The following is a 27,380-nucleotide window of genomic DNA, read 5'->3' on the forward strand; positions in this document are numbered from 1 at the left end:
CCTTTGCCACACTGAAGATGTTAGGTCTGCCTTCACTCTTTCTGGTCCCAGACTGATAGAAGTGTCATAGAGCCTGTTGGTGGAGCTGACGTCACGTGCTGATTTTAATGGGTCCATGGTAGAGACTTATTAAATTCACAATACCTGAAGTACATAAATGTCGTATCCACATTGTAGAAAAGCATTGTGGCATGATGTAGATTAACCCCACCTCACAGGCTTGAATATACACTTCGAATGTTATGGCTTTAGTGGATTCACAGTACAGGTCTGTAAAGTGTATATCTTACAACTTAAATGTGAGGCATGGTCCTAAGCAGAGAGACACTGGGTGTGAGCACTGGTGGTGGTATGGAAGTGTTTGAAGCTGCCTGCTGTAGCTTCCACCTGACCTTTGTAGGAAGAAATTAGGGCCTGCTTGATGGCTCAGCAGCTGTCGTTTCCTGATGTTGACACATCCGTGTGTCAGAAACATGCTGGAGAAGGCAGCAGGGAAGACGGGGACCTTGAGATATATTAATCATTAATGCACCTTTCGATGACCTGGGCAATGTGAAACCAGCAGCAGTGAAGTTCATCTAACAGTCATCACTCAGGCAATTGTAAGTCACTGCGTTGGTGACCCCATTGTGAATTCCTGCCCTGAAAAAGCAGGCATTGTGGCATGGATCCCACCCACAATACTTTCATGGATGCTGGCAGAGTATTCCCATCACAACAGACAGACTCCAGGGAGTCCGTCTTAATGGACTCTCCATGCTGGTGTCCGCATTGCTTGTCAGAGGTTTATTATGTGGGAGGCTTAACTACTCCTCCCTGCCCCACCCTCGGTTGACTGCACTGTTGTGCTGCTGTGCCCACAGGAGCTGTTCTGCCGTTCGTTGGCTGAGAGTGATATGCGCAGTGCCCCCTATGAATTCCCAGAAGACAGCCCCATTGAACAGCTGGAGGAGAGGCGCCAGCGGCTGGAGCGGCAAATCAGCCAGGATGTGAAGTAAGTTGCTGTGATGCTTCTTGGTCTTCTTCTGGCTCCTTGGTTTGGTATTTCCAAGAGTAGGAAGGTGCATTTCAGAGAAGTTCATGAACAAAGACAACTGGATGAATATGAGCAGTTGAGAACTGAGAAAGGTGGCAAGAAGCCAAATGGGGAACCGTTGTTGCAACCTAGAATAGATTGCTATAACTTGGGGAATAGGCTTGTTGGAGAAGACATAGGTGGTCCAAAGAGGTGCACATCGGATGTTGGCTAGGATGCCTGCCATTGACATGGTTGTGTGTGTGCATATACATAACTGTATGTGTGTGCGTTGGTAGCTGGCAGTTTTACACAACGCTTGTCCTGCTTACGGTCTGTCTTGGGTGCCCAGAGGCTTTTCACTTCACTGGTGGGATTGCTTTGTGGTTATCTACATTACCAGCAGGCAAATAAAGGCCTCTGTATTTCTTCCAGCTCTATCTGCCCAGAGGTGGCTAGATTCGTCTAGAAACCAGGACTGGAGAGAGGACAAATATGGCCCGGTACAGATGTTGTGACCTAACCATGCCTAGGCTATTGGAAGTGTGCTGTAGGAGCATTTGCTCCCTCTTCTCCATGCACACACTGCTTCCCTTCTCCGCTTCCTGGGTTGTGGTAACCATGCTTTGGCATAATGTCTGGATTGATCAAATTATGGTTACCACTGGCCATAGTTTGCCTCCGCACCAGAACCAGAAACTCACATTGAGCTATACTTTCTGGTTCAGGTGGGGGTGGTTTGCCTGATCTTCATGGCAAACTGGTTGCCATGGATGAGGAGGGACTTACTATTCAAATCAGTAGCACTTTCCTGATGGCCAAACCATGGTTTGGTTTTGATGTCTGTCCTAGGCCTTTTGAATCCATTCTCTTCTGTCTCCCATAGCTGGTGAATATTGCTGTACAGTGTCTGCCATTTCTGGTGTTGGTTTCTGTATTAATGCTAGTGTTTTCTTTTTTTTCTTCTCCTCCTCTTCTCCTTTTCTTCCTCCACATTTCCTCATCTCTCTCTGTTTGTGTGTGTGTCTCTCTCTTCCCCCCTCTCTCTTTCTGTCTCTCTGTTTGTTCCTGTCTTGGCCTTGGCCTCCACTTCCCATTTATCCTCAGACTAGAACCTGACATTTTACTCAGAGCCAAACAGGACTTCCTGAAAATTGACAGTGCTGCTGACTTACAGTGAGTGCCTGGCATTAATTCTCTCTGCCCTTGACTCAGGGGTGGGAGCGGGAGCACCCTGCAGGCTGCATCCTCATCCTCTCCCCACTTGGCAGGCACAAAAGAAATGACACTCTTGCAAGAGTTCTATCCACCTGCATGTGGCACATTCCCACTCTCAATCATGCCACTGCTGCCTGTGTGGTCAATTAATTAGGTGCAGATACTGCTAAGTCAAACTAAGACATGTGCAGGCATTTGGGACTGCCTTGTGCAGGCTTAACATGGGGAGGAGGCAGAGGCATGCATACACAACCCTTGCACCTTCCCTCAAAATCCCAGTGCATGCCAGCTCCTGTTCAGACCTTCCTACAATCAGTGCAAAGCTCTAAAGTGGGGGGATTCTATGTGGAACATGCTTAGAAATCCCCCATCAGACCTTGTACAACATGGGATAGTCCGAAGTGGGACCAGGAGGCACAAGGAAGTTGGGGTGGGGTGGGGCTTGCATTTGTATCCCTCGCCTCTCCATCTTAAGTCCACATTATTTTGCCCCCAATGTACAAGTAGGCCTCAGATCTTACCAGCAGTGACTGAGAGACATGCCAGACAGCCTGGGAGCAGGCTTGGAACTGAACTTCAGAGTGGAAAGATGGTGTAAATCAGGGGTGGCCAACTCCCAAGAGACTGCGATCTACTCACGGAGTTAAAAGCTGTCAGTGATCTACCCCATTTTGGGGGGTTCAGGTCAAAGTTAATGGACTTTTTTTTAGGGAGGAAAGCCCTGCTGAACTTCTTTGGGGCGGGGGGGAGCCAATGATCCACCAGTGGTCTACCACAGGCACCCAGTGATCTACCGGTAGACCACGATCTACCTGTTGGACTTGCCTGGTGTAAATGGATGAAGTGAATCTCCCCTCGCCTCCTGGAGGAGAATGAAAGTTCGGTGTTTTAGAATGGAGAAATCCTTGCGGAGGAAAGGCCAAAGCTAGCCACTGTTTTGGTGCACGTGTCAAGTTTGGCGATCCCTTCTGAGAAGTAGATGCTGTTCAGATTGAGAAGCTGGGAAGCCCTATGGCAACTAGGGCAGGCAGAAGCGCCTTTGATCCCGAGCTCACCATGGCTCTCGACACAGCTGAGCGGGGGATTCCTCCCTTTCCACTGCTGGTCACTTTCCCTTGTTCCTTTGCTCTGAGCTCCATTTCCCTCCTGTCTTTTTATTATAACGGTGATGATTCTTTTCATGGCAGGCGCAGTGGGTGGAGCCAGCCTCTTGTCTCTGTGTTTTATATTTCTTCCCCCACCTCCCCTCTTTTCATGGTGCTGGCTGAGCAGCTCAGATCCCTAGTAAGCCCAGCAAGGTCCTTGTCAGGGCGTCCCTTGGAGGCCAGCTTCTTCAGGCCCTTGCTCTGCTTCTGGTTCTGCCAGATGATTGACTTCATGCAGTGCAGAAAGGGGCAATTGGTCATCTGGTGAAGCTGTGCAAAATGAAAGAGCCCTCCCCTGAGGAGCAGGAACCACCTTCCTGCTACGTGGGCACCCTGTTTGACTGTTCAAGGTTCTGAAGCCGTCAAGTGTCCATGACTGTCTCCACCCCTTTCCGTAGTTCAGGGCTGCTCTCCCTGTGGTTGGCGGGGAGGTTGTCCCTGTCTTGAACGTGTTTTGTGTGTGGTATGTCCTGCTTTGATGTCTTGAAGGACCTCTTTCGAAAAGGGGACTCTAGTGGATACCGGCAGAGCCAAATCTGTCATTTACTGTTGCTCCCTCAACTCTCCCCTTTCTTTCCTCTCCCCCCAGATTGTTTAAGGAGCAGGGAGAGGACCTGGTGGACCAGTATCCCAAAGAACGGGATGTGCTTCTGGAAAGGGAGTTCCAGAGGGTCACCATCTCCGGAGAAGAGACGTGCGGGGTAAGGCTGACGGATTCAGAAACTAGCCATCCATTTGCACCCAACCACGCACACCCACCCACAATCTCCCGCAAAGGCTCTGCCACAGGGGTTCCCAGACGGTGGTCTACAAGCTTCATGCCAGTGATCCATGCTATGTTTGTAAAAAAATGCAATTAAAAACCATGCAGCATCCAGCACAGTACTTTACAACTTTTCAGCAGACAGGGAAATCATTCCGTGGTCTGACAATGTTTAGGGGGAGTGGGCGGGTTGGGAACCACTGCTCTACAACATGCTGCTTTCTGACAGCAATCAGATAGCCTCCAGGCAGGAAATGACTCCAGTTTTGCCCTGGAAGGGCCTTAGCTCAGTGCTAGAGCACATTGTGCTTTGCATGCAGAAGGGCCCAGGTTCAATCCCTGGCATCTCCACTTTAAAGGATCAGGTAGCAGGGAATGTGAAAGGCCTCTGTCCGCCTGAGCCCCTGGAGAGCAGATGTTGGTAAAAATATGCAACCCATCTAATAAACCAGCTGGACAAATAGAATTTACTGACAGGCTCTGTATTTTGTATGTTTGTATTTTTGGTGCTTTGTAGTTTGATGTTTTGAATGTTTGCCGTTGAGTCACTTTGGGCACAGCCATTGTGGAAAATTGTTTATTATTAATTTATTTCAAGTATTAAAATAATTTTCTAATAATTTTCAATACCCGTGTTGTAAGTGTTATACCCCCCAAAAATTGCAGATGGGAGTCTGGGGCAAAGAAGAAGAGCTCGCCTAACTTCACCCAGTGGTTCCATTTGGATACTTTGCTAAACTTCAGCTTAGTGTGCTGTGAATGAGCCTATGTGAGCTTCTGGCTCACATGCTCCCCCTTTCCCCCTCCTTCTGGAATTCAGACGCTTTTACTTCTGTTTTTGCTTAATCTCACGGTTCAGTGTTCCCTGTGGATAACGTTAATCATGGTTTGTTTGAAACAAGCCAACTACAAACCATAGTCAACATTAACCCCAGTTTATGGTTTGAATGACACTAAACTATGATTAACTGAACTGTCTGTTAGGAACCTCTGGAGTGATTTGATTTAGCACAAAGAAGCTGCAGCATCTGTATTGCACTTTCATTGTGTTTATTTATGGATACTGAAGTTCTCCATGCAAACTGGCTTTTGATTGTTATCTTGCGAAGCAGTTAGAGTTACCTAACTCAGTCCCTGTGTTTTTCCATCTTATGAACTGAATCTCTGAAGACTTTCTTCTGGCTGTTGTTTTGATTTTCTGGCCTTCTTTATATAGTTTGAATGGATCAATCATTTTGTGGTTATTTGAAATTTGCACTTGATAGATTTGCCTTATTGGAGACATTATTATTATTGATATGTTATGTATTTTTGTCTAGCGGTTCACACTGTCTGTTTCCTAGCCTGCCCATCATGATTCTTTGATAAATGCTGTTCCCAGTTCAGCTAACTGTTTTTCTTTGGCTCCCCCCAACCCCCGCCAGGTGCCTTTCACAGACCTGCTGGATGCTGCCAAGAGTGTGGTGAAGGCCTTGTTCATTCGGGAGAAGTATATGGGGCATTCTTTGCAAAGCTTCTGCAAGACCACAGCCCGCTTCCTACAAGACCTTTCAGAAAGGCCTTTGGCCCCCAGGATGTATGAGGAGATCCCCGAGACCCCTGGGGCTGGAGGTGAGGTCTGAATCTGGGCCTGTGTGTGAGAGGGCATTCCTTTCAGCAAAGTCATTCCAGTAATGGAGGTGCCTAAAGTGGTAGACAGGAAGAGGAACTTGGAGAAGGTTTAGATTGGTCCCTGGCTACTTACAAGGTGGTCATGGTATTGATGATGCCCTTGCAAGGCCAGCAGGTAGTGGAAGCCAGGGCATGGTCCAGAGGCAGCTCCCCTCCTCTCCCACACCCAAGGAGAGCTGTGAGGGCAAGTCATACATTGCCTCCAGCTTTGGGGTAGGCAAGACTGGGTAGCTGCAAGATCTATTGGGGCATCTCTTCATGTCTCCAAGGGCTCAACTACAAATAATTTTTAAGTGATCCCATGGAAGATGCTAGAGCTATGGGGTGAGTGTAGGGCAATGTGCTGAGAAATGCTGAATTCTGCAATTGTTGGGTTCCAGTTGGGTACATTTGGGTAATTCACCCCCCCCCCCGATTCATTTTATTCAGATTTTATTAGTCTTTGGGGGGCAAGGAGCTTATGTGGGGTGTTGAAGTTCTAGCAAATGTTCAGTGGCAGCCACTGGATTCCGAGAGTTCAGTAGACTTTGCCCCCATGTTTCAAAATGTATTTTATGTCATGAAAACTAGAAATTTGCTTGCTCAAAAAAAAAAAAAAAAAAGTACAGAGATTCTGAGAAAAATGGAACTTTGTACCCATTAACTACATTCTACAAGGTTTCTGTGCTCACGTGGAGTCACCCTTGGGTGATTGGGAGAGATGGTATGACTGGGACCCAGTGAGACTGTGCCGTCCCATATTGACTTGATCTGTCATGTTCTGTAGCTGAACAACCATCACTGAGCTTGCTTGTTTTGTGCCCCATGCGCTAGCTTTTCTTTCTCACCAACTCTTGCTAAACAAGCAAGCAAGCAAGCAGACAAACAATAACTGGATAAGGAAATGTGCCATCAACTTGAAGGAGAGAGATGGTTCTTGAGAATAATTAGTTTTATTTTTTGTATTTTGGTTTTCTGTTTAAAATAGTAGGTGAAATATCCGTAGTGATGACGCAAAAGTATACCCTCTCATTTGCTCTTTCCCATGTTGCAGATGCTTCAGGGCACTCACCATTTACAAACCAGCATCCTTATGAGAAGTGTGACCCTGAATCAATGCCTGGAGACCTTGGCTTTGGCCTGAAGATGGTCAATGGAGTAGTCCATGTGTACACTAAGCAGGACATCACCGACAAGTAAGGGGAAATGGGAGAAGGCATGGCAATATCTTGCTGGGTACAGATGCCTTAGTATGCTACCAGTGCTTCTAGGAAAATATGTTCTTTAGTGACAGGTAAAATTTGGAGGTGAGCAGAGGTCATTCACAGTGATTTTATCCATGGCCCACACCTAAATGGCCAAGTTATTCCCTGTTTTCTCTGTAGCTGGGAATCTTCGATGCATTTAGCTCAAGTATCTATAGAAATGGCATATGCCTAATGAAAATGAAAATTCATCTATAGACATCCTGAGCTTTTAGGAAGTCAGCGCCATACTCTTATGCCGCATCTTGTGAAAACACTGTTCTCATGCAGATCATAATATATGCACACATGATGTCTGATAATGAACACGGTTGAAATCACTGAATCTTGTGCTTTCTTCCCTGTATCCATTTGCCCTTGGAAAGTATAGAAGGGAATATTTATACTACAGGAGCTGGGGAAGAAGGTGTGATTGACAACCGCCTACACAGCTTTGAGAGCACAGAATGGCAGATCCACATTTTAATTGGGCCTGTTCGTTATTTGAACCAAACAGCACATGCTGTTTTCAAACTAGATTAAGCAAATCAGTAAAATGTATGAAAACTTTATTGTTATATTTTTTTCCTTCTTACATATTCAGAGTACTATACAATAAAACTGAATTTTAAAAACAGCATATTCTAGCATAATAGCTATTAACCAGTTTCAGACACCTAGGTAAATCCTTGCAAGCAACCAAGGTGAAGGAATGAACACGATAATACAGCTAGACAGGACTTCCTGCACAAAAAGTTGAACGTTGCATGGGATAGTTTTGCATGAAATGGAAGTTCCTCAAGCTTGAACCCTAGTTGTGATTTTTGATTAAATACTGACATAGCAGGAAAACGGGCATAGATAAGGGAGGAAAATACAATATACATACAATAAAAGAGCACACATACAATAAAGAACACAAGTCTGTCCCAGAAACAATCTGTGTTTTTCTCAATGCATTTCCATAATAGTAACTGCTAATGCCTTACAGTTTCTTTTAAAGTGAAAGTTTGCAGGAATCTTAATTTTCTACTCTGTATGGAAATATCAGTTAACCTGATTTAACATAGTTGGTGTAGTAAGCAGCTGGATATTCTGGAAATTTCAATTTGAAGCAGTGGTAATAACTACCAAATTCTATATTTTGAGCACCTTGTTTGCCAGTTTTCTCTTGAGCTAACGCCTTCTTTAGTAGCTTCCTCCCCTTTAGTTCTAACTAATGATTTTAGAGAGAGATCTTCGTTTTGTGCTATTGGCAGGGCTGATCTTGGCTTTTCCTCTCATTTTACACATAGAACTATGCAAAATACACATCTGGACAACATAGCTCTCTTGATTCTTGTTTACTTGTGTCTGTGATCTTGTTTCATCTTTTGCCTCTTTTTTTTTTAAGGACCACAGAACTAGACTTGCCTTACCCTGACCTGCAGGAGTTCATTGCTGACATGAATGTCCTAATGGCTCTGATCATCAATGGTCCAATGTAAGTGATGCCATTATTTTATTTCTTTCATCTTTACGTGCAGGAGCAAGCTCCTTCTTCCAAATGACAGTTCAGTTAAATGTGGTTGGGCTCACATCCAAGCAGGGTGGATGTGAGCCTATCTGGTAACTATCATGGAAAACTAGCATCAAACCCCTTTTTTCAATGAAAAGGCCTGAGTAAATTCACAAGGGGTAGTTCTGGTGATTGCTACTTGCCATGATAACCTGAAGTACAAACTTCATGGTCAAACTGAGACACTTTTGATTACGAGATGCCAGGAACTTACAGTAAGGATCAACATGGCTTGCTTTGGAATTTCTCTGCAGTATATGTCTGATCATTCTTGAGCTGGCTGGAACATGGACCTGACCTTGCATGGCAATGTATTCTGATGTTATGGAATTCCTTACAATTCGCTCCCTTATGTCTTTGGTAATTACCCACCCACCGAGACCACATTAGAAATGTCGGTTGTTACTTGACAAATGCACTAGCCTGAGCCTTCTGCAAGCATAGATTTAAACCCCGAATTAGGTTTTCATGATTTACAGTGCTGGCTACTATGTTGAGAAGGTGAAGGTCTGGTTTTGGTGTGGTGAACTAAACCTCCTTTCTAATGTTTGGCCAGAAAATCCTTCTGCTACAGACGCTTGCAGTACCTGAGTTCCAAGTTCCAGATGCACGTCCTGCTCAATGAGATGAAAGAACTGGCAGCTCAGAAGAGGGTTCCGCACCGCGATTTCTACAATATCCGGAAGGTACTGACATTCTGTGTTTCAGGAGTATGTGCCTGTAGTTTTCATTACAAATAATGCTTGTAACTGGACTCTGGGGAACCACAGAGAATGCTGCAGAATGCTCAGTCGCTACAGCCCAAACTGCCTGGCCTCTGCAATGCCAAAGGAAGGAATAGCAAGTCTGATGGAGACGTGGGCCCCTCTCCATTGGTGTCTCTTAATAAACAGGCACTCTCTTTCAAAGGCTTGTTTTTGCACCCTGCTTCCTTAGATGGCCTGACAAATGGTTCCCTGCCCATTTGAGGGTCTTCCAGGCAACCATAGTGGCAAGAAGGGTCATGGTGGCTGAATAATAAGCATTTATATACAGATATATTTTTAAATTTTATTTCAGTCCTTAAAATGGGTGGGAAGCCTATGACCATCCAGATAGTTTGGACTCATGTTCCCTTCAATCCCAGCCAGTGTTGCCAGTGATGAGGGCTGATGGGAGTTGTAGTCCAGCAGCAGGTTCTCTGCCTGTGTTTTAAGGTTAGGGATTGGAGCTTAGAGATAATGGATTTCCCTAAAGCCAGCTAGTGGGTCAATGGCCAAGGTCAGATTTGAGCTCTGGACTTCCTGGCTCGCATTCTTAACCACTGATCTCTTGAGCAGGTGGACACGCATATCCATGCATCATCCTGCATGAACCAGAAGCATCTGTTGCGCTTCATCAAGCGGGCTATGAAGAAGCACCTGGAGGAGATTGTGCATGTGGAGAAGGGCAAGGAGCAAACTCTAAAGGAGGTCTTTGAGACCATGAATCTCACAGCTTATGATCTCAGCGTAGACACACTTGATGTCCATGCGGTATGTCAAATAAGAGCCTTAACAACGTCCTATATAGGCCTTATATAGTCATTTGCAGTTTGCCAAATGGGGACGAAGAGAATTGCAGTCTTTTGTCTTCATGGTTACTTAATTACAACAATCTTTGTTGCTGCCTTTTCTAATAGGATCGTAACACCTTCCATCGCTTTGACAAGTTCAATGCCAAATATAACCCTATAGGCGAGTCTGTGCTGCGGGAGATTTTCATCAAGACAGACAACAGAGTCTCTGGAAAATATTTTGCCCATATCATCAAGGTAAGCAGACTACTTGATCTTTCCTTAGTTGTGTACCCAGGAGCTTCTACTTATTGCCAGAGTGCTGAATAAGCTATCCAAACTCTGTATCCCGATTCTTGCATTGTGTGTGGTTTTAAAACTTGGGAGGAGCATTCAGATTGAGTTAGGGCATCTAGTGAACCAGGAGATGGGGCAGAGAAAGGGAACCATGCTGGGCACTTGAGATTTCTTGACTACTAGCAGCCCACTTCAGCCCTCCTGGTTTCTGAGTTTTTCCCAGATTAAGTATTGCTTTTTTGCAAACTTTGCCCTCAGACTTGAGGTCTTGAAACGTAGCTTTTGAAGGAGAGCATACATTCTTAGGCTGTCAAAATCTGTCTGGTGCCAGCTTCCATACTTGAGGAAGGAAGGGGAAGGCACAGTATGATTTCTTCTATTCATCTCAATTTGGGCTTGCAGGTTTCCCAGGAGAATAATGAAAGGCAGTCAAGATTCTAAGTTTCAAGATCTTCTTCACTCTGTCTGCTTTCTAGAATATTAGGAATAACAACACACCTGTCTGGGGATAAAAAATAGGGCAAAGAGAGCAGTCAATTTTGAGACAGTAGGGGCTGTCTCAAAGAGCACATGTGAAGCCCAAGCAATCAATCGCAGGCAGATAAATTATTCTACCCCGCATGCAAAGAAGGTATAAGGGGTCCAAGCACTGGATTGCCTTTGTAATGCGTTCCATCCTGCAAAAACATGAGAGTGTTTCTGTAGCAAAGGAGGGTAGTCTTTGATGTCTTTGATGAGGCTCCTTTGCTGACAAGCCCTTTCTCTCTCTCTCTCTCCTGGCAGGAGGTGATGTCTGATCTGGAAGAGAGCAAGTATCAGAATGCGGAGCTGCGGCTCTCCATCTATGGCCGAGCCCGTGACGAGTGGGACAAGCTGGCCAAGTGGGCTGTGGCTCACAAAGTGCACTCCAACAACGTGCGCTGGCTGGTGCAGGTGCCTCGCCTCTTGTGAGTGCCACTCCCCCTGTGTTATTCCAGGAAGGGGAATACTGTACTCCGCTGTGCTGCCTTGTGTGGCTTGAATTGATCGCAGTATTTTCTCCTAGTCATATGTAGGAGAAACTATTTTAGCAAAGTGTAGCAAGCTGCTAGAATTATTAGAAAGGGTTTTGCGAGGGCTAGAGGGGTAGAATCTGTTGTGCTGGCGGGATGGGGGATTTGGGCACCCCTGCAGCTGTTGTATTGTGAACTAGGCAATAGCTACCCCAGTAGTTAAGGTGGAATCTGAAATGGAAAAGTTGGGAAAGCTTGTTCCGTAAGCAGAATCTTGCTCTTCTGGCTCTTGTTTCTGCACCTTTCCCTCACCCGCAAAGCAATCTGGGTACCAAAACAACAGCAGAAAATCCCTGATCTCTCATAGGCACCTGCATGAGGTTCTTTTCCTCTGCTGTTTTGGCACCCAGATTGTGGAGTAGCCTCCTTATAAAGCGACACATCTTGCCCCTTTTATTTTGCATTTATAAAAGAATGGTGAAAACTGTGCTGCCTGAGCAGGTATTCTTTAGGCAAGGTCTCCAAAGCAGCAATCTTACATGCACGGAATTCAGTAGGACTGATTAAAAAACACACAACACCAGCTCATAAAATTAGCAGATTACTTAACAACGCCAGTAAATGAACAAGCTGCCACCAGTTGCCTGGCAACAGCAAATTTCTTGAATGAATAAATGAATAATGTCAGTTAACTGCTCTCATGCAGGTGGCAGTTTCTGCCTTTGTTCTCCCAGCTTATCAAAGTCCACTTTGCTTCCTGTTCTCTCCTCCTCTGTCTGCTTCCTTCCCTGCTCAGTTAGGCCTCTCCCTTCAGCTCCTTCTTTCTCTGCCGCCTTTCCCTTGGTTCCCAGCTTGCTCTCTTCTTGCAGCCCCCGCCAGGTCCTTCCTTAACACTGTGCAGCCATGGATGTGATTGGCTTGCAAACGTACCTTATATTGCAGCTGCTCTTACCATTGCTTTCCTGTTGCTTCTCTGATACGGTGTTTTCTGCTCCCTCCCACCCTCTTAATTTATGGTTTAAGACAAGGTAAACAAAGCTGCCAAGCTGCTTTAATGGAGGAAAAGTGGGCTACGCATCATATAACTACGTCCATTTATTCCTTAGCTGGTGCCCATAATTTTCTTTTTTGCATGTTTGACTGATGGATAAAGCTAAATTGATGAGGAACTCGGAGGACTTTGTTTTGATGGATCTGTGCTTGGGGCTTTAGCTGTGCTTGCTTGTAATCCTAGCTTAGCAGGAGAGCGCACTCGAAGCTTAGCTGCTCAGCTACACTATCAACACAGCTTGCAAGCCCTTCAGATAGGGTTGCACGTTCTAAGCTGAACACCTGTTTCGCTGGCTGGGGGAAGTGAATGAAAAGCCTCCCTGTCTGAATAGAGCAACAGAGGGAGTGTGCCAGCGATCTTTCAGGTGACAATGCAAAGAACAGGGGCCTGGTGGGCACCTGAGGAGTGTAACATGCAGAGTTTCTTAAATTGTGCAGAGAGGCTAGAATAAGCTGGGATTTTCTAAAAAGAAAGCTATGACAGGGAAGCAAGCCCAACATTCTTGGGGCTCAGTGATAGAGTAACTGCTTTGCCATGTAGAAGGGCCAGGGTTATATCTACAGGTAGAGCTGAGAGAAATCCCTGTGTGAAACCCTGGGGAGCTGCTGCCAGTCAGTGTAGACATTACTGAGATAGATGGACCAATAGATGGACCAAGGGTCTGGCTTGGAATAAGGCAGCTTCAGCCCCCAGCACCTCTAAATAAAATGATTAGGTAGCAGGCTGCTTTCTGCTCTGGAGCGCTGCTGCTGCTGATCAGAGGATATAATAATGGGCCAGATGGGCAATTAGTTTGATGTACAGTCGGGTTACAGACGCTTCAGGTTACATACACTTCAGGTTACAGAGTCCGCTAACCCAGAAATAGTACCTCGGGTTAAGAACTTTGCTTCAGGATGAGAACAGAAATCGTGCTCCGGTGGTGCAGCGGCAGCAGGAGGCCCCATTAGCTAAAGTGGTGCTTCAGGTTAAGAACAGTTTCAGGTTAAGAACAGACCTCTGGAACGAATTAAGTACTTAACCCAAGGTACCACTGTATTATAAAGAAGCTTCCTGTGTTCTTATGGATTAAAGATGACAGGAAGCCATGCAAATGCTGCTTTGGAAGGCGATGATGATACTTAGAATTTGTGTATTGATGTAGGGTGCCCAAAGTATTTCACATACATTATCTTGGTTATCCCGACAAGTAGAGTCTGTATTTTGATATTAGGGCAGGAGAAAGTTCAGCATTTTGTAATGAGGTATTCTTGAAATTCGGGGGGTGGGGGGGTGGTCAGCAAACATTTGTTCCTAAAAAATAGTTGTTTTGTTTTTCATTTTTATTTAAAAATATATATTAAGAGAATTTCAATTGAAAGTTTAATAAAAAGATATAATATAGATCACTAACTGTAATCAGTTGCAATTCCATACATTAATATTTACATAAATACATAATGTTATTATCCTAATACATAATGTTATTATCCTAAAAAAGAGTTGTTGTCCACAAGGAAGAAAAGAGAATAAATCCGTTACAATATTTAACAAGCAGCCTGCCTCACCAAAGAAAGGAGAAGATACATAGTATACCATCATGTTTTAACCAAAGCAATGAATTGAGGAGAGATACACTAATGCTTTTGGTCATGCCCCCCACTTTTTTTTTTGCAAGGATATATTTTGGATCAAGTTTTTGCAAGCTTGTGTTTTGGATCACATTCTTAAGACCATTGCCTAACAGTCCCTGAAGCTGTTGGCAAACTCTGAGAATGTAACTGTTAATTATACTGTTTCAGTCCTAGCTTGCTCAGCACTTGATTACAGGACAGATGTGGTAAGAGATCATCTTGTGTGTCCAGCCCACAACATGCTTCTCTATGTCCCAAACAGTCAAATTCTTCAGGTGAAATGTTACTATCTGAATATTCAAATGGCTCTGTTGTTTTAAATTTGCTGCTAACTCCAGTAGTTTTAAATTTCTCTTCTACGTAGCTTCCAGCAATTGCTTTGGATTTTTCTAAGTGGTTTATTGTAGTATCAAAACCATCTAGATTAGTTCCATAGTCATAAATTTATAGCCGTTTTTTCAAATGTCATTTCTTTTCTTAATATGCCATTCTAATCAGTGGAGCTCAGAACTGTGATCCCCATATTGCAAATGGGGGAGGTGTGGTGTGGTTTGGGGCTAAGAGGGTGTGGCTCACCTAAGGCCACCTAGCAGATTTATGGCAGAGGTGAGATTTGAACCAGGGTCACAATACTGCCTTGGGTCTTACTCTGGCCAAATGGCATGTGGAGTGGCTCATGCAGCCCCTGCAAGTGATAACCCTCTGGTGAACTGCAGAATATGGAGATTTCTGCAAAGGCCTGTGTCTTAAGCTTCTGTGAATGACAACTGTGCCCTCCGTGTATCTCTGCTTCCGACAGCGATGTGTACAAGACAAAGAAGCAGCTGGCCAACTTCCAGGAGATGCTGGAGAACATCTTCTTGCCCCTCTTCGAAGCTACGATCCACCCTGCCAGCCACCCAGAGCTGCACCTCTTCTTGGAGCACGTAAGTTCTGCCACCAAAAAAAAGGCTGGCTGCTCTGGTGTGGCTTCCTAAGGGGAAGACTGGCAAGGTCTCTAGATTTGGAACAGGCTAAAGGGATAGCTATACCTTTGGATTATGTTTTTATATGTGGGGCTTGGGTGCCCCTTGTCTTGGGCACTCAGTCCTGGGGGACTGACTTTGGCTTGGTTGGAAATGGCTTTATGCCATATCTTAACCCATTTGAACCTTCAGTCTTAGCATTTCGGTCCTAGCTATGAAACAGACTTGCCTCTGCTTTCTCAGAGAAGGCTCTTGAGGATGAGCATCTTCAGCACCTGTATAGAAGGTTTTCTGCATGGAGCGAGAGGATTCAGAAAAATCCTCAATTTTCTGCATGGAGCGGAAAATCCTTAGATAAGTGGGACCATCTCATCCTCACTCTCTGTCTGTCTCTCTCTCTCCTTCCTTTCCCTCGGCTTCTTGATGGGCAGGTGGATGGATTTGACAGCGTGGATGACGAATCAAAGCCAGAGCACCACATCTTCAACTTAGACAGCCCCTTGCCTGGGAACTGGGTGGAGGAGGACAACCCGCCCTATTCCTACTACCTTTACTACACATATGCTAACATGGTGGTTCTGAATCACCTGCGCAGGTAGGAGGCTCTCTTCTTCCCTCCCCCCCACCCCCCAGTATACATGGATGAGACTCCAGAATGGTACTCCTGTCCCTGCTAGCTCCACAGGCAAAAGTGGGGAACCTTTACAGCCCAAGGGCCACATTCCCTTTGGGCAGCCACATGTCTCTGGTGAGTGAGGCCAGAGGCAAAAGCAGGTTTTGCCTTTGTACAGTAGACTGGTTTCTGCCCCTGCATGCCCATCTCTGTTCTCCATCCAGAGAAGCATCCATTTCTGCCTATGTGAAAGAGGGCCAGTAAGCAATGTGACCTGAGGAGAGCCCCCAGAGCCGGACAGAGAGGTCTAGAGGCCTGAGGTTCCCTAGTCCTGTCCCTTTAAGGCTCTTTGCTCAACCTTCTAAGCAAAGACTGCTTGGGTGCTTGCTGACTGAGCATGCAGCACTGTGCCCTATTAGATAAGTAGGTGCACAGAGTCCTTGGAGGTGGCTGCTGGGTTTTGTGTTAGCTTCACACCTTTGATGTTGTTGCTTGGATCCCAGTTCCCATTCCACTTCTCATTCTAACGGCTCATCGCCTACTCCTCCCACAGAAAGACACTGCTGCCAGTAATGGATGAAATTCAAAGACTATTTAGTTAAATATGCTAAGATAACTTAATTTGAAAAAACCTGCAAATATCAGATAGGCCTAGGATTGAAATATGTGATGTTAGAGAATAATATGTTTAAAGTTAAAATGAAAAGAAAGAAAGATGTTAAGTAGTTAAGTTAATTTTATGAGAAAATTGGTTTTGGAAAACTGTTACAATGAAATACACTGAAATTCAGCTAGGGGGGATTTGAGGAAGTCACTTAACAATGTTACTAAGATTGGATTAAGTACAGATAAGGTGTATGTTTGTTTGTTTGTTTGTTTAAAAATCTTGGAAAATCAATAAAAAAATGGATAAAAAAGAAAAGGAAGACACTGCTGCCAGTTAGCTACCAAGTTCAAGATGCCGATCTTCGTGCATAAAGCCCTTTACAGCTTGGGAGCAGGATACCTGAAAGATCGCCTCAACCCTTATATCAATTTGTTCTGCAGCTGAGGGCCTCCTGCAAGATGCCATTTTATCAGGAAGTCTGCTCAATATAGGAATCGGGACTTTGTGTTGTTGCAGCTACACTTTGGAATTCCCTCTCCATGTACACTGGACAGGTTCCATTTCCGTTGTCTTTTTAGGCATCTATTGAAGACCATCCTCCTTCAAAAAACCTTTTAAGTTGAGATTGGTCCTAACCTGCATCTGTGCTGGAATAGTTTTTAAGATGCTTTTATTGTTTTATCATTCGTTGTTTGTCACTCTGGGCTCTCTGGGGAGGATATAAATGTAATAAATAGGCAGATAAAATGAAGGCACTATACAGTGACACTGAACTGTGTGTTTTGCTGCTGGTTCTCTAGGAAGAGAGGCTTTCACACCTTTGTGCTGCGCCCCCACTGTGGAGAGGCAGGGCCCATCCACCATCTGGTATCTGGTTTCATGCTGTCTGAGAACATATCACATGGCCTCCTGCTCCGCAAGGTGAGAGTAAGAAGGAGAGGGGGGCACACTTGGAAAACGAAAGCGTGTGTGCCCATGTGCAAACTCGGTGGCAGAGCACATGCAGAAGCTTCCAGGTTCAGTTCCTGGCATCTCATGAGCCTTCTGAACTTGTTGAAGGAGGCACATCCTGGGTATTGCTGCTATTCACTTCTGAGCCAAGGATTTGACGAAGCTCAACACTCCCCAGATGTGCTACCCAGCTCCTAAACCTGCATTTCTTCCATAGGCACCTGTGCTGCAGTACCTCTACTACCTGGCCCAGATTGGCATTGCCATGTCCCCACTCAGCAATAACAGCCTCTTCTTAAGCTACCATCGAAACCCTCTGCCAGAGTACCTCTCTCGGGGCCTCATGGTCTCCCTGTCCACAGATGACCCACTGCAGTTCCACTTCACTAAGGTGAGTGTGATGTCGCGGAGGCCAAGTGAGGCCATGACCCTGTGGCAGATGGCATCCATTTACCTGTCTCGTGTAACTTCTGACCTTGCAAAAAAAAAAAAAAAAACCCCACAAAAAACCACTACTCACTCCAAGCAAAATGCTTTTTTGACAAGCCTTTCCTTCTTGTAAAGTTTGTATGAATCTGTATTCCACTGGTTCTTTTCAAAGAATTCTAGAGTTGGAAGGTACCCCCAGTCCAACCCCCTTCAATGCAGAAATCACAATGAAAGCATCCCTGACAGATGGCCATCCAATTTCTGCTTTAAAGCCTCTGTTAAAGGAGAGAGTGCCACCTTCCAGGGCAGTGTGCTCTACTGTCGAACAGCAATTAGTGTCAGAATGTCCTTCCTAATTGGAGTCTCCTTTCTTGTACCTTTAATCCATTGGTTGGATTCTTTCCATTCCACTAAGCTTCTGTTATGCCCACTATAGCAATCTTCTCCTTTTAGCGGCAAGCATTCCAGTTCCTTCCCCCACCGCAACCCCCAACTTGGCTTGGAAGCTCTCACAGTATTATCACATTTCTTCCGTTTCCCCCGAGGTCCTTTGGCTGCTTCTCCCATCCTGCTCTGTTCTTGTTGCCTAATTCTACTAACTTGGATGCTCAGAAACATTTTCACCCTCACCCTGAAGCAGATGCTTCCCAGCCCCTGTTGGCTTTTCCCTAGGAGTGTCAGTTTACAATCTGCTTGGAATGTTTCTGATAAGTTACATCTTAGTTCACATAGAGCCTAGGCCTTTTTGTAGAGGTCTGGCTTGCCCCAAGACATTCCCTAGTGCCTAAGAAGTGCCAAAGCTCTTCTCCAAATACCTCAGCCATGCACTGAATCTCCTACACCCCCCTGCCAGCTCGCCTACATATGGAATGGGTAGCATTTCAGAGCAAGCTAGCTTGGAGAAGCCCTACATTTCACCTTCCTACCTAGCCAGATGTATCAATAGCAGTCAGTTAAATGTCTTTTCTGCATGACAGACGCTTATAGAACTTGGATCTGAGGGCTGGGACCTTGTGGAAGACTTCAGAAGTAACTTTAGCAACTGTTCTTGGCTGGAGGGGGGGCGGGAATCATATTCTGTCTCCATTTTGGTCATATATGTACATTTCTTGGGTTCCACTTTGTAGGCAGATTTTCCTTTTAATTCATTTTCTGCTTGTGCAAGCACAGAGTAGGGTCCTCTCAACAAGTCAGCATGAATGCTGCCACCTAGCGACAGATGCCTGTCCACTACAGCTGTCAGAGCAAGAACGTAGTAGTCAGCCTGTAGTGTTGAGCTTGATTCAGCCTGGAGGGATAGTAGTGGAAAGCCAGGCCGGGGTTACAACTGAACTTTATTTACAGGAGATGTTGCTTCAGCTGTCTTCATCTTTTCAGCTATGTTCGCCGCATGCCGTTGCCCTGATTTTCTAGTACATGCTGTTCTCCTAATTGTCTAGAACAGAGAAATTGCGGTAGGGGGTAGCTAGAATATGCCCCATGATCTCATAAATCTCACACACCTACCCATCCGGTCCAGTGTGCACCAGAATCTCCAAACCTAGCTCAGTGGAATGTCTTAATGCTCTTTATATACAAACAGAGGGTGCAAGTAGGTTACTTTAAACTCTGGAGTTTATGTGGAGGTGCCCTTTTTTGAAGACAATGTGTATAACTTCGCTGCTTTCAAAATGTGGTCAGACAACCCTGCTTCATTGGGGGACGCTCCTGCTTGTTCTTCTGAGTGGGACCCTAGACACCTGATGGGGCCACTGTATGTTTTCATCTGCAGTATAGTCCATGATGCAGCCTGACTGACAAAACCATCTCTTACAGGAACCCCTGATGGAAGAGTACAGCATCGCCACACAGGTTTGGAAGCTCAGCTCCTGTGATATGTGCGAACTTGCACGCAACAGTGTGCTCATGAGTGGCTTCTCCCACAAGGTAATGCTACATCTTTTTCCCCCCTGAAAAGAGGTTGCCTTTGTTCCCTAACCTCTCTTTGATCCCTAACCTCTCAGAGAATACAGTACAAAAGAATACCCCAGCAACTCCCTGCCGTATCGGTTCATGGCCTGATGTCTCCAGCTTTGGAAATTTAAGATCAGTTTAGAACTGCCTCCTGCCCAACTCTGCCTTTACACAAACATGAACATGCTCCAGCTGAAGATCTTTGTATTTGTCCTGTGACAGCTGGGCTCTGTGAAAGGCAGTGGCTGGGATCAGGCCCAGAGGGTCTCTTCTCAGCCCAATTCCTTCCACTCTGTGGCCTTTTCTGCAGCATGACCACTTCTGAAAGGGGAAAAATTGAGCTCAGAAATTGAGCTGTGAGTTGTGTCATGAGGTGGATATTCTGTAACCTCCCTGCTCCTCTCCGGACTTTGCGACCCTTTAAGTTTAAGTAATGAAGGATGTGTCCTGGTTGTCAATATGACCCTGGTGGATGGGAGAGGGAATTGATTTTGGATAATGCTGTCCCTGTGGCCTCTTGAGCCCAATTTCTCCCAACTCAATACCACTGCAGTCCTTTTATGTGAAAGAAGTCCCCCTCCTTACCAAAAGGATTCTTCTTCCAGGCCAGGCCAGCGGAGAGCAGCTCACATTTTCTGCCCCGTGGGATTTGAGGAGGCGGGAATCAGAGTGGTTCTAATCTGTCTCCTCCTCTGCCCTTGTTAGGTTTTGAGATGTCTGCACAAAGATGTCCTGCTTTTGCAATATAAGGAATTGTTGCACCTTGGAGTGTTCCAGTTCATGATTCCTGCCATTTTCAAGGGTGCTCCATTCCATTTCCCCCCGATTTTCAAGTTCTGCCCATCCACCCAGTAGTCAGTCACTATTCTGTGCTCATTGAGCATGTTCAGTCCTTAATCAGCTGTTTTTATTCTTGCATTACCCATTCGGGTTTGTACTTCTCCAAAACATTGACATTTCACCCCCAGGTCTGCTGATAACCTGTCTTTGGTATGTGAAAGGTGCCATTTTGGCCTCATAAGGAATGGCACTCAGAGGACAAGTTCTCTCTTAGAGTATAGAGAACCATAAATGTAGCTGCCTTTCTTTCTTTTGCAAAAGATGCATTGTAGCCTTGATGAGAAACTATAGAGATGTGGCCCATTATCCTAGCAGCCCAGACGTATGCTCAGTTTTGTTGTCAGCTCTTTACAGCTTCCACAGGGCTTTGTTTTCTAAGGTTTCTTTTTTACAGATTGCTTAAAGACAGACAAAGGTATCCTGGGATTTTATGCGTGGTGCTAGCCTTGATTAAAGTGCTCATGGGCACAGGATGTTACCATGCAGTTGAATGGCACAGTGGAAAAGCATAAGTTGTTGCTTGTCCTAACAATGGATTGGTCTCTTTCTTCTTTGCCCAGGTGAAGAGCCAGTGGCTTGGGCACAACTACCACAAGGAGGGTCCTGAGGGCAACGACATCCGGCGCACCAACGTGCCAGACATCCGGGTGGCCTACCGCTATGAGACACTTTCCCAGGAACTGACCCTCATCACGCAGGCTGTGCAGACGGAGGAACTGGAGACCATCCAGGAGGAAGACCTTCTGACCATGAGCTCCAGCCTGGATGCTCGCTGAAGAATGGCCGGCTCACAATCTCCCCTCCATCCCCATCTTGGCCTGCCCAGGTGGGGCTGTCCTACAAGCATGAAGAGACCCTGACCAACCTCACCCCGGCCCCACGGACCGTTTTAATTTCCTGTTGTGTTTTTGTTTTTAAGCATCTTGTTATCTTCTGTTATCTCCTGGAAAGGCATTAATGGGTTGGAGGTTTTTTTGCTGGGGCAACGGAGGCAGGGTGTCAGAGAAATTCCTTTTGGGGGTCTCTAGAAAGAGGAAAGAGCATCCTGCAGATGTTGGCAGTGCTGTTTTTGAGCAGAGGCTGGACAGCAAAGAGTAAGGCTGTGGCAGAGACCTGCTGAGTGGACCTTAGAGGCACCTGGCGATGGTTGCATGAAGGCCAAATGAAGCACCAGCATGGAAGCATATGTCCCAGTTGTATTTGGAATGAGATGCTGTGAGTGTTTGTGAGGCTCTGACAAGGGATAGAGCAGAGTGGTGGAGCCTTCTGCTACGTTGGATTTTTTGTTTGTCCTCTGTTTGGCTGCTGGCAGCTGGAGTTTCTCATTGGCCAATAAAACATCCTCTCTATCTCTATTTCTCTTTGGTTAGGCAGCCCTGCCTTTTATTATCAGAGCAGCATGTTGGCGCAGCTCTCCCGTGCTGCAGCCTCCAGTGTACAGCGTGGCCATGTGGTGAGAGTCTTTTCTGTCTCAAGCCCTTAAACTCTGGTGTCTTTTGCTTGGGGAAAGCGCCAGTTCTCAACCCCCCTGCCTTAGGAGGCAAAATACTGTGAGTAGCTGGGGAATAGTGGGCCTTCGAGTCTAGCCCAGCAGGATAAAGAGAAAGTAGCCTGCCGGGTAACTGGCATATTTAGCATTTGTCTGTCCCTCTCTACAATCATGTAACAAAGAGGTCTTTATCTAAGTGTAACAAGAGGAGCCGTAACACCCATCCTAGCAGGGGCTTTTGCCTTAAGGTTGAAATGGATGTGACATGGGCGTTCTGTGATCAGCCATCTTGAGTATTCCTTTATTTATGTCCTTTGGAAACAAAAAAACACACACCAAAAAATACACCTTAAACATCTGTTTTTGGTTGGATCAGTGTCACTGAGAGTGCATGTGTTAATCAATTTATCTGATCTAAACTGGTGCCCTCCCCTCACCCCACAAGCCGCCCTTAGCCCAGGAGCAGAGCAAAAAACCAGTATCTGCATCATATTTGTATTATTTTCTTGGAACATTTCAGCTGTTTGGGGAGTAGATCAGCAAAATGGTGCCCACTTCACTATCGCTGTTCCAAACAAAATCTGACTCCTCCTCCCTGGAGCTGCTCTAGAAAAGCATTTTAAGTTTTTAAACTCCACCCTGTTGGGTCAAAGAGCGGTTTCTTGCCAATTGCTAGAGCTTGGGGAGAGCCGTTAGGTCTCAGTACGCCTTGCCACGCTTGGGCATAGACCACGTGGGCAACCTCCTTTTTCCCCTGCATTGGGTTGAGGAGAACAGCCTCTTGTGTCTGCCCTTGCATAATGCATATGTACGTCAAGGTCTTCTTTCTACATTTGGCAAGGAAACATGGCATAGTAATAGTTTAGCTTTCTCACCAGCAAAATTGCTGCTGTTCTGGGAACTGACTTTGATGCCTCCTGCTTATTGCGAATGGGTAATGAATCCTGAGGAGGCAACAGGCAGTAACTTCTGCCTCCTGCTGAAGCCATGTGACTCAAAATGGAAAAAGCGCAAAAGAACATGGATCCGTGCCTTTCCCAGCTCTCCATTTTGAGTCCTGCCCTGTGAAAGGTTCATAACGGTTAGAAGGGTCCCCTCCACAGATCTCTGGCCAAGCTGTTCACCATCACGTAGCTTCTGAATCTTGCTTGTGGGCAGCTCACCATCTTTGACATATTGGGCCTCTGTGGCCCCCTTAGCAGTCTGTGTGCAACTAGTCGCAATAAGGAACTCCTCGTGAGCACAGCCGCTTGGAGTAGAAGACCAGTCTCAGACAGTGCTCACTCCTTTCAGACTCTCGGGCAAAGTCTGCATTGCTCACGAAAAAAGGCTTCTCAGTGGTGAGTCGATTGCACGGCGCCACCTCTCCCTTGCTGTTGCCAAGGCACTTTTGACCTTGTAGTTGCAAGCAGCTTTGATTCAATGGAAAAATGCGTTTGCTAAACATTAGATGGGCAGCAGCAATAGAAATGGGGTTTTTATTTTTTCTAAGGTTGGGCAGGGAGCTTGCGAAGCCCTCCCTCTAGGCTGCTGTGGACCAAAATCTGAGGATCCATACTGCAGCCAGTGCCTTGCTTAAAGTAGTACATGGAGTGTGCCAAGACTGGGTAGATTTCCCCTTGAGCTTCTACCTCTGAAACAGGCACTTGCTCTCCTTTGTGTCCGTGTGTTTGTGTGTGTACAAGAGGGACAGGGAGAATTCTTAAAGGGTCAAAATGTTTTCTTTGTATGACTGGCATCTCACCTCCATGGCCTGAAAGGGGGGAAACCTTTTTTTCTTTTCTCCCCTACCTCTGTGCTTTTGTTTGGGTACCCAGAGAGGGGAGTGGAGGTGTTCTGCCTTGGTTTCAGCTAGCCTTGCGGATCAGAGCCACAGCATTTTGGTCTGTATCTTTCTGAAGATAATGGAATCTCGACTCAGGGAGTTGAATGTACCTTGGTCTATGTCAAGAGGGTTCTCCCCTCCCCACAGATCCCTCCCTCCCTCCTTCCTTCCTTGCCGCAACCTGCCTTGCTTCGCTTTGGTATCTGGTGCGGCACACACCATGTTAGTTTTTGCTTTGTTGTCAGATGGAGATGAAACCCGTATCCCCCTGGCAATCACTGCATCCTCCTATCACACACTCTTGATAATTTCGACGTAGTTTGGATAAACTGTCTGCTTGTCTGTGCTGAAATGTGATGTTAGAAATCCTATCAAACATGAGCATGATCCATCATTAAAGATTATTTAAGTAAGTCTTCTGTGTTGTTTCTGACTGAATGGACTTCTTCCTTTGGATGACTTATAGACCACACACAGGGCTATTGCTCAGATTGCTTCCACACAAGGATGGAGTATGTTTTATGCGGGACATTAATAATCTAAAGGACCAAAGTCTAAAAATGCCACCATGACAGTTGTACACTTTTGCAATCTGAGCAATCAACACCATGTCTTTGTGGACTGCAGGGCGACTACTCCTTTTTAAGAAATGATTTTTTTGGAAAAATGAATTAATATGTTAAACATTCAAAATATAAATGTATACAAGTTACAGAAAATGCATCAAATAGACATGGCTGGTGCTTTAATTCAGAGACCCAATGAGCCAAGGAATGCTGCTTGCGTTGTTACAAAGACAGACATTATCCCCGCTCCCAGAATGTCATTGCTAAAGGTCTATTTTCTCTCCAGAAAGCAGGAAAGAGAGGTCTGGGATATTCTCATATGATTTCACTGAAGACATTCCTTGTGGGGGTGGTGAGTTGGGAGTGTATCCCTGTAAGTTAAAATGGTAGACCAGTACAGAACTGAAAACACCTTCATTTCTTGTGAGTCACAGAGCAAAATGGGTGAAATGGAACCCAGGAATCCTGTTTGCACCAAGCCTTCCTGAGGGGGCTTTTGAAAGCTTCGAACAGCAGGAAATTATGGGTCAGGTATCTAAATTAGCTAGGATTGCCTATCTAAGAAAATGTGAGCTCGTGGATTTTGACCCTAGAGAACAACCAGATAAGGTTGGAATGCAGCTCATAAAACAGTAGCTAACGATCATGACCACCCCCAGGTTGACTGGAATGTGGGCTTGGTTCAAAACGGGAGGTTTCCAGATAGCTGGACTCCCTTACCCCAATACCCGCTCTTAATTTGTTACATGGTTCGTTATGTAACACACAAGTGATATCTGTAGTTAACCCAGGCTTGCATAAATATATATTGGCAGTAGTTCGAACAATTTGGGGCCTGTTTCGCTGGTGGAGACAGGTAGTTTATGAAAATGCAAGGCTACTATCCACATAAGTGCTCCCGCCTCCTTTCACAGAGTACGTGAATTAGTGCACTTTGTTGTCATTGCTTTTTAAGACATAGCAGTGACTCACAGCTTGGGGGGGGGGGGAATGAACTCCATCCAATGCCCAGTGCTGTATCAAGTAGAACAGGGGTCAGCAAACCTTTTCAGTAGGGGGCCGGTCCACTGTCCCTCAGACCTTGTGGAGGGCCGGAATATATTTTGAAGAAAATATAATATGAGCAAATTCCTATGCCCCACAAATAACCCAGAGATGCATGTAAAAACACGCTGATTCCTGGACCTTCCGCGGGCCGGATTTAGAAGGCAATTGGGCCGGATTCGGCCCCCAGGCCTTAGGTTGCCTACCCATGAAGTAGAAGGTGAGTGCCTACATACAAGCAGATATAGTAGTCGGGAATATTCCAGGTTTGGCAAGTTGGAACCTTCCTTTTCAAGGGTCTTTGGCTGCAGATTGTTGTAGCAGATAGTAACTTAGCACTGACTGTGCTAGCTGGTTGCTCCAAACTCCTTTCTGAGGCTATTTTGGCAAATTCATGTAGTGTTTGCTATTTTAGATGAAACTAAAAATACTCTTTGTTTTTAAGCAGGCATAGGCAAACTTGGCCCTCCATGTGTTTTGGGACTACAACTCCCATCATCCCTAGCTAACGGGACCAGTGGTCAGGGATGATGGGAGTTGTAGTCCCAAAACATCTGGAGGGCCGAGTTTGCCTATGCCTGTTTTTAAGCACAGCCTTGGGGTTAAAGAATTGGGGCTGGGAAATCCGAGTTCGAACCCACTCTTCATGGGCTCATTCTGTGGCTGTGGTCAAGTGTGACTGTCTCCCGGCTGCAAAATGAAAATAAGAAGCTTGCCACTTGGGATTTTGTGGTGGGTAGAAGATCAGTATAGTAAGGATAGTAAAGTAGTTCCTGAATTAAAAATGCTTCAGAGATGAGAAAACTTGTGGAGCATGAAATAATTGCAAAATGCCATGTTGTGAAGTTGCCAGAAGATGGTGCTCTAGCTTTTCTGAAACAAAACTCTGGGGCAGGCATAGGCAACCCAAGGCCCATGGGCCAGATGCGGCCCAATTGCCTTCTCAATCCGGCCCACGGACGGTCCAGGAATTGGTATGTTTTTACATGAATAGAATGTGTCCTTTTATTTAAAATGCATCTCTGGGTGATTTGTGGGGCCTGCCTGGTGTTTTCATGCGAGTAGAACGTGTCCTCTTATTTAAAATGCATCTCTGGGTTATTTGTGGGGCCTAGGAATTTGTTCATATTTTTTTTCAAAATATAGACTGCCCCCCCCATGGTCTGAGGGACAGTGGACTGGCCCACAGCTAAAAAGTTGCTGACCCCTGCTCTGGGGGGTTGTTGCATTTGAGAGGAGTAAAAGATAACTGTTCCTTCATTTTTCCTGAGGGGGTGCAAGGCAAGGGAACCTCGATGGGTGCCTGCTACCCAAATCCCTGTCTTTTGCAAATGCTTTCCTTCCACCACCTGCTACTGTTTCTGAAGGTTTGCCTGGATTGAAAACTCCTGGACTCTGTTGCCACAGTGCCTTGTGTGAAGTGATTGATTCCATAGGGTGAGTGCATGTATGTCAGGGATTGTGGGCCTTTCTGAACCCCTTTGCAAACCAGAGGAACTGTTTGGGGCACCACACACATCACAGCGAAGGACACCTCTCAACCTATAATAATATTTTTTAATAATTTTTAAATTTATATCCTTCCCATCTCGCTGGGTTTCCCCAGCCACTCTGGGCGGCTTACAACATATATAAAAACACAACAAAAACATCAAACATTAAAAAATGAAATATCCTATACAAGCAACAAATAAATCAATAGAAAACAATAACAACAAACAGTTTACAGTCCTGTATACCCAAATTAAAATAACCGCCAACCCCAACTAAACATTTAACCAACACCAACCCAACAAAAATGAAACAGAGGAACCAAAATTGGAACCTTTTAAAACATTTTGGGAGAAATGTAAAGTATTGCACTTGGGCAAAAAAAATGAGAGGCACAAATACAAGATGGGTGACACCTGGCTTGAGAGCAGTACATGTGAAAAGGATCTAGGAGTCTTGGTTGACCACAAACTTGACATGAGCCAACAGTGTGACGCGGCAGCTAAAAAAGCCAATGCAATTCTGGG

The 27,380-nt window shown here is 45.5% G+C and overlaps 1 protein-coding gene across 4 annotated transcripts in view; it reads left to right on the forward strand.

Annotated features, from left to right (window-relative positions):
* AMPD2 (adenosine monophosphate deaminase 2) overlaps positions 1-24,165 on the forward strand; it is a 48,424-nt gene extending 24,259 nt beyond the window's left edge. For 3 of the 4 annotated variants that reach the window (XM_081866392.1, XM_081866391.1, XM_081866394.1), the window contains exons 3-18: positions 864-994; positions 2,123-2,191; positions 3,968-4,079; positions 5,566-5,752; positions 6,846-6,987; positions 8,429-8,518; positions 9,150-9,279; positions 9,913-10,107; positions 10,254-10,385; positions 11,208-11,371; positions 14,880-15,006; positions 15,477-15,640; positions 17,066-17,186; positions 17,434-17,607; positions 19,461-19,571; positions 20,999-24,165. In XM_081866392.1, coding sequence (XP_081722518.1) covers positions 864-994; positions 2,123-2,191; positions 3,968-4,079; positions 5,566-5,752; positions 6,846-6,987; positions 8,429-8,518; positions 9,150-9,279; positions 9,913-10,107; positions 10,254-10,385; positions 11,208-11,371; positions 14,880-15,006; positions 15,477-15,640; positions 17,066-17,186; positions 17,434-17,607; positions 19,461-19,571; positions 20,999-21,214 — 2,265 coding nt within the window. In that variant the 3' untranslated portion in view covers positions 21,215-24,165. The remainder of the gene's footprint in view (positions 1-863; positions 995-2,122; positions 2,192-3,967; positions 4,080-5,565; positions 5,753-6,845; positions 6,988-8,428; positions 8,519-9,149; positions 9,280-9,912; positions 10,108-10,253; positions 10,386-11,207; positions 11,372-14,879; positions 15,007-15,476; positions 15,641-17,065; positions 17,187-17,433; positions 17,608-19,460; positions 19,572-20,998) is intronic. The other variant, XM_081866393.1, reaches the window with a different exon arrangement.
* Positions 24,166-27,380: the final 3,215 nt, after the last annotated feature.

This window comes from Podarcis erhardii (genome assembly GCF_964252035.2).
Source record: "Podarcis erhardii genome assembly, chromosome: 6".
In the NCBI taxonomy this organism is placed as follows: domain Eukaryota; kingdom Metazoa; phylum Chordata; class Lepidosauria; order Squamata; family Lacertidae; genus Podarcis; species Podarcis erhardii.